At 40.9% G+C, this 19,452-nt stretch overlaps 1 protein-coding gene across 1 annotated transcript in view; it reads right to left on the minus strand.

The window, feature by feature from the left end:
* LOC104569355 (ceramide transfer protein) overlaps positions 1 to 19,452 on the minus strand; it is a 71,692-nt gene that overhangs the window by 4,188 nt on the left and 48,052 nt on the right. The window contains exons 8-14 of the mRNA XM_088532709.1: positions 10,217 to 10,309; positions 8,610 to 8,696; positions 8,129 to 8,221; positions 7,459 to 7,536; positions 1,927 to 2,022; positions 1,191 to 1,323; positions 1,027 to 1,097 (exon numbers count right to left, since the gene is read on the minus strand). Of these exons, the coding sequence (XP_088388835.1) occupies positions 1,027 to 1,097; positions 1,191 to 1,323; positions 1,927 to 2,022; positions 7,459 to 7,536; positions 8,129 to 8,221; positions 8,610 to 8,696; positions 10,217 to 10,309 (651 nt within the window). The remainder of the gene's footprint in view (positions 1 to 1,026; positions 1,098 to 1,190; positions 1,324 to 1,926; positions 2,023 to 7,458; positions 7,537 to 8,128; positions 8,222 to 8,609; positions 8,697 to 10,216; positions 10,310 to 19,452) is intronic.

Here is a 19,452-nt window from a genome sequence, read left to right on the forward strand (position 1 = left end):
TGAAAGGCAAGAAGACTAACTGCGGCTGACATTTTTCAGCAGAGGCAGCCCCCCTACAATATTCTCAACATCAGGCTTGCATTTTAGGTAATATTTGTACCTGCTAGTTCAGTTTGTGGCTTAACTATTGCAGATGTGTCTACAATGTCTCTGTACACATACATACCAAGAGAGAAAGAGAAAGTTTAACAGAAAAATGTTTATAGTGCTTATAGATATGGTAAACTGATATTATCGAGATGCAATATTTCAGAAGTAAACCGTCTAAAAATAAGCTAGAGAAGCCATTTTCCTGATAATTGGAATGGGAAAAAGGAAGGGAATCAACCCTGTCTGAATCTTAAAATGCTGCGGTGTTCACACAACTGCTTTTTATATAAAGAAGTCTTCTGTTACTGCAGTTTTAGGCACCTATACAAGTGGTGACCTGGGCCAAGAGAACAATTAAGAGAACAAACTTAACATCCAAGTACACTGATACTCGGCACCATGCAAGATTAAGGATAAATCTGTATACTTAATAGCCTTCTCTTCTTGAACCCAACTGTTATAATTGTTGAGTTGCACTTTGAATTAATTTTTTGATAAAAACACCACGACTGGTTGGTGGAAAAAAATAATGCAAATATTTTTAAAAAAGTGTATTATTTAAGCATATCGATAAATATACCACTCACAATGCAAATGCATATGTCAACAGCATGCATTATTGCTAACTCCCCTCTTAAATAAAAGACAACACAGTAGTATATTTTTTTCTTCCTCGTAGTCAGTGTTGATTTGTTTTTTATGAACCAGTTTTGTCAGCAATGATACATGTAGAGATTAACAAGGTTTTCACCTGTTATTACAGTTTTCAAAAAAACTTCCAAAAATGGACAAAGTTCAGTTTAATACAGAACTAGTTCCGAACTATTGTTTAAAACTGTATTTTAAGCTGTTAAAAACCTGAAGTGTTTGCAGTACATTGGAATAAACATGTCTCATGTCTCAGTAAGATGCTGTATATAGCTTAAGTGTTACTACCTTATGTGTCTGGTAAATGATGATTGCATTATCAGCTAGAGTTTCCACGACATGGAAGTTGTCAATTGTTGCTAAAGGAAAAAAAAATTCATCATTAAAAAAGAACACAGACATTATTATTGAACATGCTTACTGATTTAAAAAAATAAAAAAAAAATCCTTACTTTCCCAGTCATTACGAACATCAACATTCCAGAAGTAGTGGCAAACTTCATGCCCCGTTACACCTTTAACCGCATGTGTTGCCTTTAAAGGATCTAAAACTATTCCATTCTCTTCCACCTCTCTTCTGTATACCTACGGTCAAATACAAAGTACAGAACATAAACTATAAACAGTTAAAACGGTTTGTAACTGTTTAAGATTTAATCAGCTAAGAAACACAAAGAAAAACCCACCCACATACTTACCTAAGACTAACACAAATAATTTGCCATGTCAGTTCCCCCCTGGTAACTGCCAATGTAGATGCTCTCATATAGCACTCCCAATAATGAGAGAGTGAGACTGTATTTCAGAGTCTCTTATCAAATGATTTAGCTAACTTGCTTGCCACTAGGCACAAGGATCACCACAAACACTTACAATGGAGTAAATAAAACAGTAACTATAAGATCTCATATGAATTTGTATGTTACACTGACATTGAATTCTAGGTACAAGAAAATAAGAAAGGAATCTGCAATAACAAAGCTCTTGCAAGAGTTAAATAGGAAGCTGCATGCTTGAACTGGTGAGTGGATGCAGCAATTGTGGACTCCAGCCCTAACAAACACAGCTATTCTTTGAGAGAACTATTAACAGCATAACTTATGAGTGACAGTACCTGTGAGGAAAAACAAAAAACTCTTAATAGCACACATATTAGCTAAGTAAAGAAACAAAAGGTCAAATACTTACCTTCATTTCTCCTTCTTCTACCACTAGCTGCCAATTGGCATCTCCTCCTACATCTTGTAAAGAATAAGTCATATGGTTTTGTACGATCTCTTCTACCTTTAGAGAGACAAAAAACAAGCACATCTTTTTAAAAATATTCCTTATATTTTCCTAGACTGGAAACTGTGCAATACTGGAAACCTCACTAAAGCAAGGCTTCACATCCTGTGCAGGAGCTGAACTTGAACAGAACTCTATGGAAAGTAAGCGTAAGCAGGACTGGCATTCAAAAACATTAACAAAGTTTGATTCAATTTCTGACTCCTTTATAGTTATTTCCTATCCTCCTTTGCAGCTCTAAACTGTCAAATTTCACTATTTTCATCTACTGACTGCTTCATTTCAACATTTAAAGATTATTTTGCACCTCTAAATAAAATTATGATGCGCTGCAAGATATGAAAGCCAAGATTCAGTGAAAAACAAGAAGATTCAGTAAAAAAAAAAAAAAACAAGGCTGAACAAAGGGATGAGGGAAAGAAAATCACCTAAAAATGTGAATACTATCAAAAACTTATCTTGGAACCAAAAAAGCAATGCATGCCCTACTCTGTTTCACAAGCACCTTTACACAATTGCCCACTGGAAAGAAATTAAGAACAGAAATACTTACATTGCAAAAATGAAAATGATGCAGAAACTCCACTGGTTAATTTCTTTTTTTCCCCCCACTCCCCCAAATCTCCCTTACTATTTTCAAATCCTGCTCACAGCCAAATTCAAGTTTAGCACCTTAAAAAAAGAGGAGGAAACTAAAGGATTCCACTCATGATTTAGCATTTATAAACATTGGAAGCAATTTGATAATTTTTTCCCACCTACGAAATGAAAAGGTAGGTGACTACTAGAAAACTTTTCACAAGTAAATTTTATTGTCTTTTTTTCTTGAATTACTAGAAATGTTTTTCTAACAAAAAAAGAGTACTTAAAAGCTTAGCTGATAGATGAATGCACCAATTTAAGTATCACTTCAAAAATCATTTGAGCAGCAGTACAAATAGAAGGTAAAGTTAAGGAACATTTGACAACCTTTTCTAATATGATGTGGAATTAATAGATCTTGTTTACACTGAATATAAATCAGTCACTGTTCATACTACGCATCTTTGGGCAACACAAGACTGGGTAGAAAAAAAGTCATTGATCCAAGTGAAAATCTTCTAAGTATAACAAAGTGAAATACATCAGATGGAATCTTTATCTTAACGTGCATTTCTGCACAGAAATCTGTACTTAAGATTACAGATTTTTTTTCTCCTGTTTTGGGGAAGGCTACAAACTAGGAAAAGTGACAAGACTTCTGTTTCTGCTTTTTAAAAGGTGGTCTTCTGCCAGCTACTAAGAGGCTTCCTACAAAAGCTTTTCTTTCTCGGAACACTCTTTATGATAGAGAGCACAGACCAAGGGAGGTGTAAAAAAGGCAGACCATTTAAAACTTCAGTTTACCAACTCTAGGTCACACTTCTTGCAAAAGAGAATCCTCCCCATGCTTCTGAGCTTCCCTTGCAATACTTTCACATCCCTACTTCCCTCTTCCACCAAGATTTTAACCTTCTATGGAAGGTTCATGCTTATGCTTTGTGTTTTGACACTTCTGCTTTTACTAAATGCAGCAGGAGGAGGGGAAGAGCAAGGAAAGAGTGAGAGGTGCCCACAGCAGCACATGCAGCATGATCACTTTTGCTGGACCAAGGGAGCAGCAGTGCCCTCCATGGGCTGGTGCACATGGCCTACCCAAACAACAAACAGTTCAGCCACCAGGTCGCAGTCAGCCTGCACCTACTGCAGCTGCCAGAGTCGGGGGGGGGGGGGGGGGCACTGCTGCTCTGCAGCTGCATAGGATGTGATTCCCACTGGGTTCCTGTAGAGGAATGGTTAGAGAGCCACGGACATGGCTGCCCAGCAGGCCTGCTCAATTCCAGCCTTCAGGTTTCAGTGAAAGAACAAAGGGACTGCTAACTAGGAGATAAGGAAGTAGACCAAGGTCAGAGGGAATAAAAGAGCTGTTGAACTAAAAGGATGAGCTAAACAAGTGAGGGGGGCTGTAAGGGTCTTAGTTAGATCATTGTCTACCAATTAGGATCCTGTGTAATTACATCACTAACTGCTAGAATCATATAAATGTACTGCATGTAAGCTAATAGACGAAGCCAGTTCCAGCTTCTATGAAGTTGTTGTCTGGCATTCCTGACCCGCTCCAAGCTGCAACAGGTTCCTGGCAGGCTGCAGGCCCAGCCTGCAAGTCTGCTTTATCCTCTGTCACCAAGGCTTTGTCTGCAACCTTAGGTGGGCAAACCTGCACTATGGCTCAAACTGTTTGGAGAATTGATAGTTCTTTAAGAAATGAGGTCATCTGCAGAATGTCTGCAGAGTTTAAACCCACACCTCTCCCTCAATTGACAAAGATAAATCAATACCTTCCTGGAGGCTCCCTGAGGAAATAGCTCCCACCAGCATATACAGACCAAGCAAATGCTTTGTAAGCGCAGATCTTTTGACCTTTGTCACACAATTACCTTCTTTCCCAAACAGTCAAAAATGATATGTTGCAATACCCCAACTATTCACCCCATCAAAAAGATTAGATGGGCCTTCAATTAAAGAGGGTGAAGAACCCCACTGTATTACCAGCCAGTGGCCAGCATTATAAGAGCATATTTCCTTTCTATTGAGAAATCCCCAGGGGTAAAGGAGATGCCAAGAGATTTAAAACAAGCTGCAAGGGCTTTACAAAAAATATAAACAACTACCAAGCCTTTGAGGAATGAAACAGGTGACATAGCAGAAAGGGGCTACAATTTCAAAAGCCTGATATCAAGTTCTTAATGACTTTGAGAGTCCTCTAAAGCAGCTGAAGTTAATCTGATAAGCAGTGAAGCCAAATGCATAGTGTCTTGGAACCTATAATGCCTCAAAGCAACACTAAGCACCTTGCTAATTATGCAGCTTCCTCAATAGCAATTGAGCAAGCTAAGCCACAAATCATTCACATCTGGTCCATTTTAAAACCTGATTAATTCTTGGGGAATTCTGAATATTCCTTTGAGATTAAAAACTTCTCTAGACTTAAAGTACCAAGGTTACTCTTACAGAAAGAGATGCTTAAATCATTATACTACTCCCTCTACCCCCTCAAAACTTTCACACATCTCTTCACAGAGTCCAAGCTGGCAGCATATGGTAACATTTTATCATCTTCTCACACAAGAAATGGAAAGATACTGACCACCAGTTTCCACCAGTTGAACCACATTTACCCTCCTATAGCAACCACAGCATGACAGAAAACCACAGACCATCTATCCAACTTATTTGGACTATTCAGGCACATAGAGCTGCTGAGAGCCACACAACAATAGCTTCTATAGGAACTTTACCACCGTTTGTTCTGGAATGAATAATCTAAGCTTTAGTTGCTAATGACAAGTCACTAACATCCATTCAAAGTATGAACAGATACTAAATCTTCCAAAGCTCATTGTGCCTGGTCACCATATTGGTTACTTGATCAGAGAAATCTTCTGTCCCAGGAAAGATAACTGAAGTCATTCAAGCTATGGTGAAACGCACTCAGGAGGACACCCAGAGCAGGAGGCACATCTTGTCTACAGGGGTGCCTCAGCAGTCAAGCATGTTTACTTTTCTCAGTTTTAAAAACAAAGCTACAAGTTGCTACTTGATCTTTTACTGATACTGAAATTCCCTTACTATAAATGAAGTTTATAAACTAGTCCCATTTATTCAAAAATCAAGATATCAGATATTCATTTGCCTTCTGAAAAATCAAATCCTGTGCCTGGGGATGGGATGTTGGTTTCCCCTTATCAGGTTCACAGCAGCTTGTCAAGGTGTCCTGTTCGTGCCCCTTCAAGCACCCGCTGTCTTTCACTGCCTGCCCAGCAGCACTGCGGCTCCAGAGCAACAAGACTGATCTGTTGATCTGAGAGGAACCTATTCTGGGCTTGGGAGGAGAGCGCCATTTGCTATAAATTGACAAGATTGCCTTCTCTGCAGTGAGTCTATTAACCTGAAAGTGTATCCTAAGGCACTAGGTACTCACTGCAATTGAGTATAAGCCACACAGAGCTGAAGAGTAACAGCTTGACTCCACACCCCAGCCCAGCCCTGATCCTTATCTTTAACCTGAATTTGCATTCTTGTGATAGGCCCTGATCAACACTGGACTCTTTTACACTAACATCAGTACTCCAATATTCAAATTTACCATATGCACACAGAAATGCTATCATAAATGAGAAAAAGTAGCAAAAATGGAATGTACTTTTATCAAAAATGTACATTTTAGCAGTGTTTCCCTTCAATCAAACTAGCCATATACTCACAGCCTGATAGGCATGCAGCTGCCATCTTGGAAATTAAAGGTACTATCACTTGACAATACCTTCCCATCCCTCAAAAAATTCAAAATACTAACTTTACTAGTAGTCTAGTCTGTGCATCACTGTTTTGCAATATGACCTGCATTCTCTTTGCTTTGCTGCAAGTCAAAATTCTAGAGAAGTAACTGGGTGCAACAGGTCAAGGCCAAAGTTGGGATTTTAGTCCAAATGGCAAGTCATTAAATTTTAGGCCCCTGCTCAAAGCAGAGAGTAAAACCAACAAAACCAACCGGTGATACGATTTCAGGGAGACCATTCCTTTTATTTGAAAAAGCAGACTGCTTAGTGTAAGCAGCTTCTAAGAGAACCAAATTGCAAATTTTGGAACAAAAGCCATGGTTTTTTGCTTAACAAGAAGACCCAGACCACAGTGGAAGGAACCCTGCAGCACGAATGCCATAGCTGAACAACTGTTTGAGACTAAGGAGCAGATACATTAATCCACTTGCCTAGTCCCACTTGATACACTATAATCCTCAGAGCAAGTACAGAGCAATTTTCTGCTTTAACAGAATGGCACAGTGACAGTGTTCCAATATTCAGGATGTCACACTAACTTTCTGAAATATACTGAAGATTTTGAATATCTTCAGTTAAGTTCTCATAAGTTTCATTATAATGACCTTCCAGTACTAGTTGTAGATGTAAAAACAATATTACTCAACCTTAACATTTAGCATCCTAATATCATTATAACTGATACCGAAAAGAGCATAAAAGCAAGTTAAACCTCTGGTTGATTTAAAAGGAAAGCACATTTCAAGTCAGAAATCTATTTCCATCCCACACATAACAGGTGCTATTCTACTTTTATAATAATCAGAAATGCAAATCAACTTGTAAGCAATTTTAATAAAGCTACAAAAATCAGTTCAACAGCCTCACAAGATTTGGGCCTCTGCAAGAGGGATATGCATGCAAGCAGAATGTAAAAAAGACAATCATTTAGTATAGGAATAGAGAACTCCTTTGTTTGTCTTAATGTACTAGTTTAAAGCGAGCAGTGGTTTATGTAACAAAAATCCAGGTTCTAGACGTGAGAATGAAATACAGCAGAGAGATGCAACCCCCACTCTACGCATTTGTACAGTACCTGGGCACTGAATCTGTGAACATCATCGGAAGCACTGACTAGATCAATGGAAGCCATGGAAGAAGAGCGACTATAGGGCTACCAGAGAAAGACAAAGAAAAAACCAAGTAATCAGAACAAAGGCACAACAGAGCATTCAATACCAACTTCCAAGCAAAAGATAATGAAAAAAAGGAAAACAAAAGTACCATAAGCAGCAAGCACAGCAGAAAATGCTGATTTCATGCACCTATTATGCATTATACTCCCGGCATAGCCTTGAAGAGCATAGTGTTTCCAGTAACACTAAAAGCAACATTAAAAAATGTCAACTGATTCTAAGTAACTGGATTTTTTTTCTAGCTTATTCAGCTCAGTAAGTTTTGTTGAAGGCATCTTAAACGCACTATCAAGTTAGCACAGTGGTTTTTCTTTTTTATTTAATATCTCAAACTGACAAGCTTGATACAAGTCAGGAGTATTCTAAATAGCTACTTGGATCAGTAATTTCTGAGCCAAGACAGAAAATAGTCTGTATCCAGTTGTGGGTAGTTTAATAAAAACAATAAGTAACATATTAAAAGTTACTAGAAACATCTACAAATCCAGTCTCACCTAGCCATACAAAAATATAAAAAATAGAAATATCCTAAGCCAGCCCATTACTCTGAGATGATGGGAAACATCTTACCTTCTGGACAAATCTATGAGTCCCCACAGCAGAATATGCATCTCCAGAAGATAAGGATGCTGGCCAGTGTAGTCTGACCTTTTCACTTTGAGACTGGAAAGAGATAGGTTTAATTACTAGCAGTCAGCTGTTCAGGGCAATAATTATATTTTGAGAAATATCTGCAGTATTCAACATTTTATTTGCATCATTTTCAAATAAGTTTTATATAGGATTCATATATACTTTCATATTTAGGAATCAAACCAGAGACATTCAAATAAGTTAATATTTATACTCCTCTTCTGTATAAAAGCTGTGAATCCATTTTCTCAAAATTAATATTAAGCAAAAATATTTAATGATACAAATATCAAGTGAAATGTGATTATAAATGTCAGTATAAAGCATTTGGAGCTTTAGGAGTTCCAACCCAAGAAAACTTTATAGAAATGATGCATGAAATACCTGCCATTAACACATTTTTTTCAAGTATCAGTACCTGTTCTTCCATTTTATCTTGTCTATCAAGAGCAGCTTCAACAGCATCAAAAAATTCTTCTTCATTAATCAGACTATTAGGACCCTCCTAGACCATAAGAAAAAAAATATAGTTCAAAATTCTGAAGTCATGACTTGCATTTAAGCTCAATATTAAAAAAAAAAAAAAAAAAAAAGAAAATCTGTCAAGTATATAACTGATTGAAGGCCATTTCTCCATAGACTTAAGGTCTTTTCATCAACATTCTTTGATTACAGTTCATCTGAAAGCCCTACTTGTTTTAAAAAGATATTCCTATCCTGTATGTGTAGTTTAAGGGCAGTTATATTAGTAAACAAAAAAAAGTTTCTGGAAATAGTGTACTGAAGAACAAAGTCAATTTACTTTGCCCTCAGATTTAAGTTCTCATTATACATCTTCTGTTGTGTTTTCGTCACACCGTAAACATTTTAAATGTATAATGAAACTTCCGTGTGCATACTCCAGTGCCTTAGCTGGATTTCTGACATGTGCATGACATGACAGGATGTAATCCTAGGAATCTCTTCATTGAAAATTATTGGGAAGAGTATTTAAGACTAAAATGGCACACAGATTTGAGTCAACTGCTAACTAAAAACTCAAGACTAATATGTAAAATGGCAGCTTAAGTCTACAGCTTTAAAATCAGTACTTGACAAAAGAGAGAACCAGAAATTTATAGTTAATATTGACACTAGTTCTCAAAGATTTAACCTGCAATTCCCCCAACTAATTTAAGCAAGGTTTTAATACTCTGCCTGTTATGTCTTAATCCTAGAACTTCAATGAAGCTTTGATTTTAACACACCCACCACATCCACCCCACACACCACACCCACACACACCCCACACCACACCCCCCCCGCCCCCCCTCCCACCCCCACCCCCCACCCCCCCCTCCCCCCCCTCCGCCCCCCACACACACACTTTGTACATGTGAATGCCATCTTAGCAACACCATTCTGTATCTTATGAACAGCAAGAACAGGAGAGCTTCTGAAACAATGAAGCTCAGATTTGAGCTAAAAGGACATCAACACTGTTTGGTAACTTTACAGAGTAATATCCCTCTCAGCTTGAGAGGGTGATTCAGTCAACTGAAAGCAGCACATCAGTGCTGTCAATATCTGGAAAGGTGCTATTCAGAAGTGTGTTTTTCTTTTCTTTCTTTTTTTTTTTTTTTTTTTTTTTTTTTTTTTTTTTTTTTTAAAGCAGCTGAAACTTGAGACTTTGATGGAGCAAAAAAATTCAATTTGAGGACTGCCTCTGCACAGATGACCATTCAATAAAGAAAGCATGAAACTGTGTATGATTACTATCAAGTGTAATAAAAAAATACTAGAAATATTTGCATAGAAAATGTTCCAGACAAAAGCAGAATAATGAAATCTTGGTGAGAAATGACCCTTTGATTCTCAAAAGATTTAAGGATTAAGATTCTTCATTCGAATTCCAAGATACCAAAAAAAAAAAAAAATGGCATAACCACACATCACTTCCACAAACAAACAACTTATACATGACTGAGAAACAAACCAAGCTTTAAAAGCCTTAAGGTTCTCAATTTTCAAAAACCCAATTTGTACCTCATAGTCTGGCCCTCCAAAATGGGACGACTTCTTCAATTCTGTCACAGCATTTTTATACGCTTCTTCTATTCTTCTCCTTTTCTCAATTTCCTGTAAAATTACGCAGGCATTTGAGATAGGTAGAATGATTAACTGGCAATAGTAAATATTATATCAATATGGTATAATATTTATCATATTTACCATAGATTTACCAAGATGCTTGGCCACGCAGAGAAGACTAAGACTGACAAAAAGCTAACTTGCTGAATAATGTGAGATAATGAGTCATAGCATGTAAGCTTCCATCTATATTTAGCCTGCATAGGATCCACATGAATCACTTCATGAACTCCATACAGAGACCAAGGACCCAACATCCTCCTCCCCTAACAGGTGTGTGACAGTACTAGATCCACCAGTGCCTGTGGCCACTTTGTACTTCAAATAAAGTAGTAGTTATGCTGGTAAGACTGAGATTTCCTCCTTGACCTCTATAGTGTCACATGTTCCTGGTAAACAGGTATAAACTTCCATAATTCCTCTGCTTCACATCATGAGGTTTCCGTTCTTTTCACAACGACTTTCAAGAGGCAGTAAGCGTTAAGCCTCAAGTCTTATAGGTGACAATTCAACACTGCACATTAACACTTGCAGATATGAATACAAATATTCAGCAAATGAGTTTCAAATAGAAAAAAAAAAATAGTGTGCTTGAACAGTTTTTCCACCAACAGGCTTGATTTCCCACTGGGAATACAGCAGTCACATTCACTTTGAAGCACATACTTTGAGCTTCCCTTTTGAGAACTAGTAAATTAAACAATTGTCATGCGCTGCAAAGGAAAACAGTGCAGTTTTCCCACAGGCCAAGTCTTAGGAAAAAAAAGCAGCCCTTGGAGATCACAATCAAGATTTCCATTATCTTTCAACATAGGCTTTCCTTTCCTAGGTATTATGAAACAGGCTATACCTGTTCACACTTATGTTTCAGAAAAACTTGCAAGATTTCCTGTGCTGAAGGTAATCAGAGAGACCTGAAGATGTACAAGGTACAACTGGAGGATAAATCATTAGGAAAAAGCACCTGAGTTTCACCAGAACACTCGCCACGAGTCACACTTTCTGTACTTCAACTTGTAATTTACTAATTCAAGTGTGTGGCAAAAAACAATTCTTCGCTCCAAAGTTGTCAGCTACTGTTGACAACCACATTAAAAAACCCAGAGGCTTGATTGCTGAGCAGAAAAGTTACTGGTATATTAAAACTTTGGAGTATCTAATGAGACATTCTATTTAGAAGTGCCATATATGCATAATAAATACAAGACTTACTGAACATGTTAATCTTAAGGTAATAGTTAATTTTTAAAAAAATCAAATGTAAATATTAATTAGTAAGACCAAAGGTAGCTAGAACTGCAGACTGAGGGTTAAGGATTTTACTATGAACATAACAATGACCAGATACTGGAGATGAATTGTTTTCCCTGTTTATTCCTTTTCCTTATTTAAGGAAGCTCAGTTTTAAAATATATTGAAGAGACTTGCAATGAAAATTTCACTGCACTGGGACAATGTAACCCTCAGGTTCACTATCAGATTTAGTCCTACCTAACAGCTAGAAAGAAAGGCTCCAAGCCAAAGCTGTAGCTACTGGTGGATTATTACATTTTGTATCAATTTTATTCTGGTCTTTGCTTTTGTAACAGAGCAATTATAACTTTAGACCTTTATATTTAGTTCAAGCGCATTATTTAAGCATCCTCTTTCTAAATTAAGAGATCCTTCTACAACTAGTTCTTCTTTTCAGAGGTTCAGAAATAAAGCTGCCAACCTTTAGAAAATAATAAGTCATTCTTTTTTATCCATTTAACAAAAAAACAAAACAAACAAAAAACCCACCACACCACCAAACAAACAAACAAAAACCCAAAACACCCACCAAAAAACCACCCCACTAAGACTGTTTCTAGAGAAAGACACCCACTCTTCATAGTACTGTACCCATCTCATTTCAAGCTTCAGTCACCTCTGGATTCAATAAGCTCTTCTAAAATTGAGCTTCTTCAATATTAGACACATTTTAGTGAAGGGCCTGATTGAATAACCCATGACCCCTTTTGAAATGTTTCCAGAAGCCTTTGTGTAGCAATTTCACAAGACACTATCTTGAAACTTTTTTTTTTTTTTTTTTTCCTCTTTTAAACCAAGATAAGTAACAAAAGAATGTAACAGCTCAGCAAGTATGACCTCATCCTGGAACCTTCTGAACAATGCAAGCTCAACAACAAGATAGCTTCTGCCCAGCAGCAGGGCTGTCTCTGCCTGGTAACAAAGCATCAACATTGCAGCCAATCCCCTGACAACATGATATGTAACCCTCTCCCTTGAAATGTATAAAAACAGAAAGCGCAGTAGAATCGGGGTCCTTGGCAAGATTCCCTGTTACGGGTGAGCCTTGGGCCCCAGCTAGCTGGTAATAAAGGGATATCCTGCTTACCTGTGCCTCTCCGTGTTTGTATCCCGCTAGCGACTTGATTTTCGGACCTAACATTTGGGGGCTTGTCTCAATTTCGCTGGCAGGTGCAGCACAGGAGACACAAGACGATCCAGTAAGCAGGACAAATCGGTCCCTGGGAAAGGAGCTGGCAAACACCCAGGTGGACGCACCGTAGGGTAGCCAGCCAGGTAGTGAGAGAGACGTCTCCACTACCCTGGGAATATTGGGAATGAGGAAAACGGGGGTGAAAGGTAAACCCCGTGGTGAAAGGGAAAAGGACACGTGCAAAAGGAAAAGTAACATGAGATTTTGGGTGTTGTGTGTGTGGAATTATTGTCTGTCGCTTTATGTACTGCTGTTGCTTTATGTGCTTTGTGTCTGTGTTTTCCTCAATCGAATATCGCTTGAAATGGGGCAAAGACAAACTACCCCTCCCTCTTTGTTCAGCATTAATTGATCTTTCAGCAGCCGTTAAAGGTTCTATTCACAACAGAGGAGCGGGAGCGGATCCTATCGGAAGCGCGGAAACTTGGACCAGGGGTGGATGGGAGACCTACCACCCAACTGAACCTGACAGATGAAGGATTCCCCCTCCTGAGACCTCCATGGGATTTTGACCGGGCGGAAGGTAGGGAGCGTCTCCAAATATACCGCCAGACTCTGATGGCCGGCCTGCGAGCAGCAGCACGTAAGCCTACCAATTTGGCAAAGGTTAACACGGCTAGGCAGGAGCCAGCGGAAAGCCCGGCTGCGTTTTTAGAACGAGTATTAGATGCATTCAGGCAATACACGCCTTTAGATCCTGTGGCGGAAGAAAATAGGGCGGCAGTAATTTTAGCATTTGTAAACCAGGCAGCCCCGGATATCCAAAAAAAAGTCGCAAAAGGTAGATCGGCTGGGAGAACAAACCATACAGGATTTACTAAAGATTGCAGAAAAGGTTTACAACAACCGTGAAACACCAGAGGAGAGGCAGGAGAGGATTAGGAAAGAGGATCGGGAGTTCCAAGTGAGGGAAAATAGACGCAATCAGAAGGAATTAGCAAAGATCCTTTATGCCGGTAGGAAGAGGCCAGAAGAGGGAAAAGTAAACGAGGAAAGGGGGAGGGGGAGACTAGAACAAGATCAGTGTGTAATATGCAAAAAGAAAAGGCACTGGAAGAATGAGTGCCCAGAAAAAAGGAAAGAGAGAAATGGGGAAAGATGAGGGCCCGAGAGTTATAGGGGTCAGACCCAGGTACTAGTGGCAGCAGGAGAGGAGAGTGACTGAGGGCGTCGGGACTCGACTCCCTTCCCCGAGTCTTGAGTAACATTGAAGGTGGAAGGGAAACAAGTGGGATTTATGGTGGATACTGGGGCCGAACATTCGGTTTTAAACAGTAATGCGGGACAATTAGCGAAGAAAATTAGCTGGGTACAGGGGGTAAGTGGGGTGAAGCCTTATCAGTGGACCACAAATCACCAGGTAGACTTGGGCACCAAACAGGTTACCCACTCCTTTATATACATCTCAGAGTGCCCAGCACTGCTATTAGGAAGGGACTTACTAACTAAACTCAGGGCCGGGATATACTTCGAGGAAGGAGGGACTAAAATTAGCAATGGAGAAGGGAATCCGTTACAGATTCTAACTATGAGACTAGAAGATGAATATCGAATATATCAGGAAAAAGGAGTAGGAGAAATACTGGAAAAAATGAGAGAATGGGTACAGAAGATCCCCGAAGCTTGGGCCGAGACGGCAGGGGTTGGGAAAGCCAGACATAGGGCCCCGATAGTTGTGGAACTGAAACCAGGGGCAGAACCAGTAAGAGTACGGCAGTACCCCATGACGAAAGAAGCGAGGGCTGGAATAACCCCTCACATCAACCGGCTAATTAAACTAGGAGTCCTGAAACAGTGCCGGTCATCGTGGAATACACCCCTGTTGCCAATTTGTAAACCGGGAGGACAAGATTATCGGCCAGTACAAGACCCGAGGGAGGCAAACGCCAGGGTGGAAGATATACATCCCACTGTGCCTAACCCGTATACCTTGCTCAGTAGTTTAATCCCGACTATGGTCTGGTACACGGTATTGGACTTGAAGGATGCATTTTTCAGTCTCGCCATAGCTGAAAGGAGTCAAGAGAACTTTGCTTTTGAGTGGGAAGATTTGCAACAGGGCATAGCGGGGCAACTCACATGGACTAGATTGCCACACGGATTTAAAAATTCCCTGACATTATTTAACGAAGCGTTAGGTGAAGATTTACAATTGTACCGAAACAGACACCCGGAACTAACATTGTTGCAGTATGTGGATGATATTTTGGTGGCAGGGGAGATGGAAGAGGATTGTAAGAAGGGCACAGAAGATTTGCTAAAAGAACTGGCACAACTGGGGTATAGGGCCAGCGCCAAGAAGGCACAGATTTGTAAAAAGGAAGTTACATACTAGGGGTATAAGCTGAGTCAAGGCAAGTGCTGGCTAACCACCCCCATGAAGGAAACAGTGCTGCGTATACCTGAACCTCGAACAGCTAGAGAGGTACGAGAATTTTTGGGAACGGTAGGGTATTGCCGACTGTGGATACCAGGGTTTGCTGAAATTGCTAAACCCCTGTATGAAGGGAGCCGGGAGGCTCAAACATGGACTTGGACTCCAGAAATGGGGGGGGCATTTAAAGCCCTGAAGAAGGCCTTGTTAGAAGCCCCTGCTTTAGCCCTCCCAGACCCATCCAAAGAATTCTACCTCTTTATTGATGAAAGGGGATTGCCAAGGGGGTTCTAACCCAAACAACAGGTCCCTGGAAAAGAGTGGTAGCATATCTGTCAAAAAAGCTAGACCCAGTAGCTGCAGGTTGGCCCCCGTGTTTGAGAATGATAGCTAGTGCTGCACTAATGATTAAAGATGCGGACAAATTGACTTTTGGGCAGCCATTATGGATTACTACATCGCATCGGGTGGAAGCAATACTCCGACAACCCCCAGCTAGATGGATGACTAACACGCAATTGGCACATTATCAAAGCTTGCTGCTGGACCCCACCCGCCTGAAGTTCACTAACCTGCTAGTCCTAAACCCAGCTACTCTGCTTCCTAGTCCTGATTATGATGAGCCAATACATGATTGTCAGGAAATACTGGCAGAAGCGATATCTGCAAAAAGACCTGCAGGATGAGCCTCTGAAGAATGGAAGACTGGTATGGTTCACTGATGGCAGTAGTTTTGTGGAAGATGGGATCAGGAAGGTGGAAGCAGCAGTGGTGGACCTGGATGGAAACGTAGTTTGGAATGCGTGTTTACCTGAAGGTACATCAGCACAGAAGGCTGAATTAGTAGCCCTTACGAGAGCATTGGAAATAGCAGAAGGGAAAAGACTGACTGTATACGGACAGCCGCTATGCCTTTGGGACAGTGCATATACATGGGGCTATCTACAAAGAAAGAGGATTTGTCACCTCCTCAGGAAAGGAGATTTGAAACAAAAAGGAAATACTGCAGTAATTAGAAGCGATCCAGAAACCGAGGGCAGTGGCTGTAATCCATGTCCCAGGACATCAAAAGATGAAGGACCCTATCAGCCGAGGAAACCAAGCTGCCGATGAAGCCGCAAGATCGATAGCTCGGGTATGCTCTAAGAAAAGGGGGGAGGAAATCAGTAAAGCACTAGCGCTAGATATCCCTCCCCCAGGAATGGGCCAGTTACCACAAGTACCAGAGTATTCCAGTGAAGATATCCATTGGACAGAAAGGACTGCAAATGGAAAGAGAGGAGAAGATGGATGGTATAGAGGACCAGACTCGACACTAATATTACCACAAGCACTGGGGAAACAGCTACTAACCCAGTTGCATCAAACAACACACCTTGGGGAGAGAAAAGCGGCAAAACTAGTAACGGCCGCCAGGTTGCAGTTCCACAACCAAGGGGCATTAGGGAGGAAAGTCATAGAAGAATGTAAAGCATGTCAGAGAATGAAACCAGGAAAAATTATAAATCAGCACTTGGGGACCCGGCAGAGGGGATGTAGTCCGGGAAAGGCGTGAGAGGTGGACTTTACAGAGGTGAAACCTGGGAAGTATGGGTATAGGTACTTAATGGTCATGGTAGATACCTTCTCGGGATGGGTGGAGGCATTTCCTACAAAACGAGAAACAGCTCAGGTAGTAGCGAAGGTGTTACTTGAAGAAAAAATCCCGAGATATGGGGTTCCTGAAACTATAGGATCAGACAATGGGCCCGCCTTTGTAGCAGGTATAGTTCAAAACTTAGCACAAGTAATGGGAACAAAATGGAAGTTGCATTGTGAATATAACCCTCAGAGTTCGGGACAGGTAGAAAGAATGAATTAAAAGAACTTAAAAACTCTAACTAAACTCTAACTCTAACTAAATTAGTAGTGGAGACTGGTGGAGATTGGGTGACGCTCCTACCATATGCTATTTTCTGGGCTCGGAATACACCTTATGTACCAAATTTAACTCCTTTCGAGATCATGTACGGTGCACCTCCACCGGTGTTCCCAGCAAAAACTCCAGGAATAAGAATTGGTACATCTAGAGATGTACTCCAGGCTGTTCACACGTTACATCAGATCCGTAAAGAAATATTCCCAATGATTAGAGCCATATACGAGCAAGGAGAATTACCAAAGGAGCCCTTACATGATCTCGAGCCAGGGGATTGGATAAGGGTTAAACGGCATAACCCGAAATCATTGGAGGCAAAATGGAAAGGGCCTTATGTTGTAATTCTTGTGACTCCTACCGCTCTCAAGGTGGACGGGATTGGTCCATGGATTCATCACATGCATGTGCGAAGAGCGTCCCCTCCAGAACAAGAAGCTGAGAAGTGGGAAGTTCAGCGGGATCCTGAGAACCCCCTAAAGATCCGTGTCAAACGACAAAATGCGGCATCTCATGGTCCTAGTTCTGGTGACGACTCGACTGGTAACAGGGAGAAGCCCTCACCAACCTTATAAATGGACTCTGGCAAGGTGGGAGGATGGGCAGGTAATACAGACTAAGGTAACAGCGGGCGCCCCTAGTTTCACTGCTGATCTATGCACTCTAGCTCCTATTAGCCCATGCCTGAACCAAAAGGCATACTATTTCTGCCCTGCTTTGAATCCAGGGAAGGGGTATTGCAATAGCCCCAACCAATACTATTGTTCACATTGGGAATGTGTGACCACTTCAGCGTGGGACTACCCTTCACAAATTGATAAATATTTGAAGGTGGGATGGGGACCAAAGGGCTGTAAACCCCCCTGTTACGATAGTTCCGGGGGAGTCAGCCTTGGTAGTAATTGCTGGTGGTTATTCCTCAATGTGACAAGCCCTGAAGATCCTGGGTGGAGATTAGGAAAAACATGGGGGGTCAGATATTGGGAACCAGGACCGGATAGAGGAGGGTTAATTCTTATTAGGAAGGACGAAGTTAAGGTAGAGCGACCTGTAGGCCCGAACAAAGTGTTGAAGGGATCTAAGGGACAAAAGAAACAGAAACAAAAAGACAGAACAGCAAAAGAGAAGGGAAATTCAACCACCCGTAGCCCAGATGTATCCTCCCCTAGTAGGGACGATACTACTCAAGTCCCTGGATTTGGGGGGAGAAGGAACTGGTGACGACCCTGTCTGGAAATTGGTAAGAGCAGCATATGAGACCTTGAACCAAACCAACCCAAATGCTACTACAGCATGTTGGCTATGCTATGACATCCGACCCCCTTTCTATGAGGCAATTGGGCTTAATTCTACCTACAGCATCAGCACACAAGATAGCCCTCCTCAGTGCAAATGGGAAGACAGGAAGGTGGGAATCACCCTGAAGCTAGTCAAAGGGCAGGGGATATACTTGGGAAAGGTACCCCACAATAGAAAGATGCTTCACGGGACAAAAGTGGAAGTGATCAACAGTACAGGAGGAAAGAAATGGGCAATACCTCAAGGAAGAGGATGGTGGATATGTTCTGAGACAGGATTAACACCCTGTCTTGCCTTAGAGGTGTTCAGTGCAAGCAAGGAATATTGCATACAAGTTTCAGTAGTTCCCCGTATACTGCATCATCAGGAAGAGAATATGTATATTCACTGGGAGCTAGAGAAATCAAGAAGGGTAAAAAGAGAACCAATAACCACACTTACCATAGCAACCTTGGTAGGGTTGGGATTAGCGGGAGCTGGAACTGGAATAGCGTCCCTATCTTTGCAGCCTCAAAAATTAGCCTCGTTGCGAGCAGCCGTAGATGAGGATTTAGATCGAATTGAAAAGTCGATATCATACTTAGAAAAGTCACCAACCTCCTTGTCAGAGGTCGTCCTGCAAAACAGACGAGGGGTTGGACTTGCTGTTTCTACAGCAAGGAGGGTTATGTGCAGCCTTGGGTGAGGAATGTTGTTTTTATGCGGACCACACGGGGGTGGTCCGGGATTCACTGGCCAAAGTTAGAGAGGGGCTCAAAAAGCGCAACAGGGAACGAGAGAATCAACAAGGATGGTTCGAAACCTGGTACAATCAGTCCCCTTGGGTTACTACTTTGATATCCACTTTACTTGGACCGGTAATAATCCTACTCTTGGTCCTGACATTAGGGCCTAAATCGTGTAATGAAATTTGTAAAAGACCAGGTGGGTACTGTACAACTGACGATAATGAGACAACAGTATTTAGAAATGGATGACTACGAGAAGGATTTCTCTAAATGAACCTGAGAAAAGGGGGGAAATGAGGGGCCTGATTGAATAACCCATGACCCCTTTTG

Source organism: Tinamus guttatus, unplaced genomic scaffold (genome assembly GCF_059628265.1).
Source record: "Tinamus guttatus ecotype Peru unplaced genomic scaffold, ASM5962826v1 Tinamus_guttatus_pri_ptg000467l, whole genome shotgun sequence".
Lineage (NCBI taxonomy): Eukaryota > Metazoa > Chordata > Aves > Tinamiformes > Tinamidae > Tinamus > Tinamus guttatus.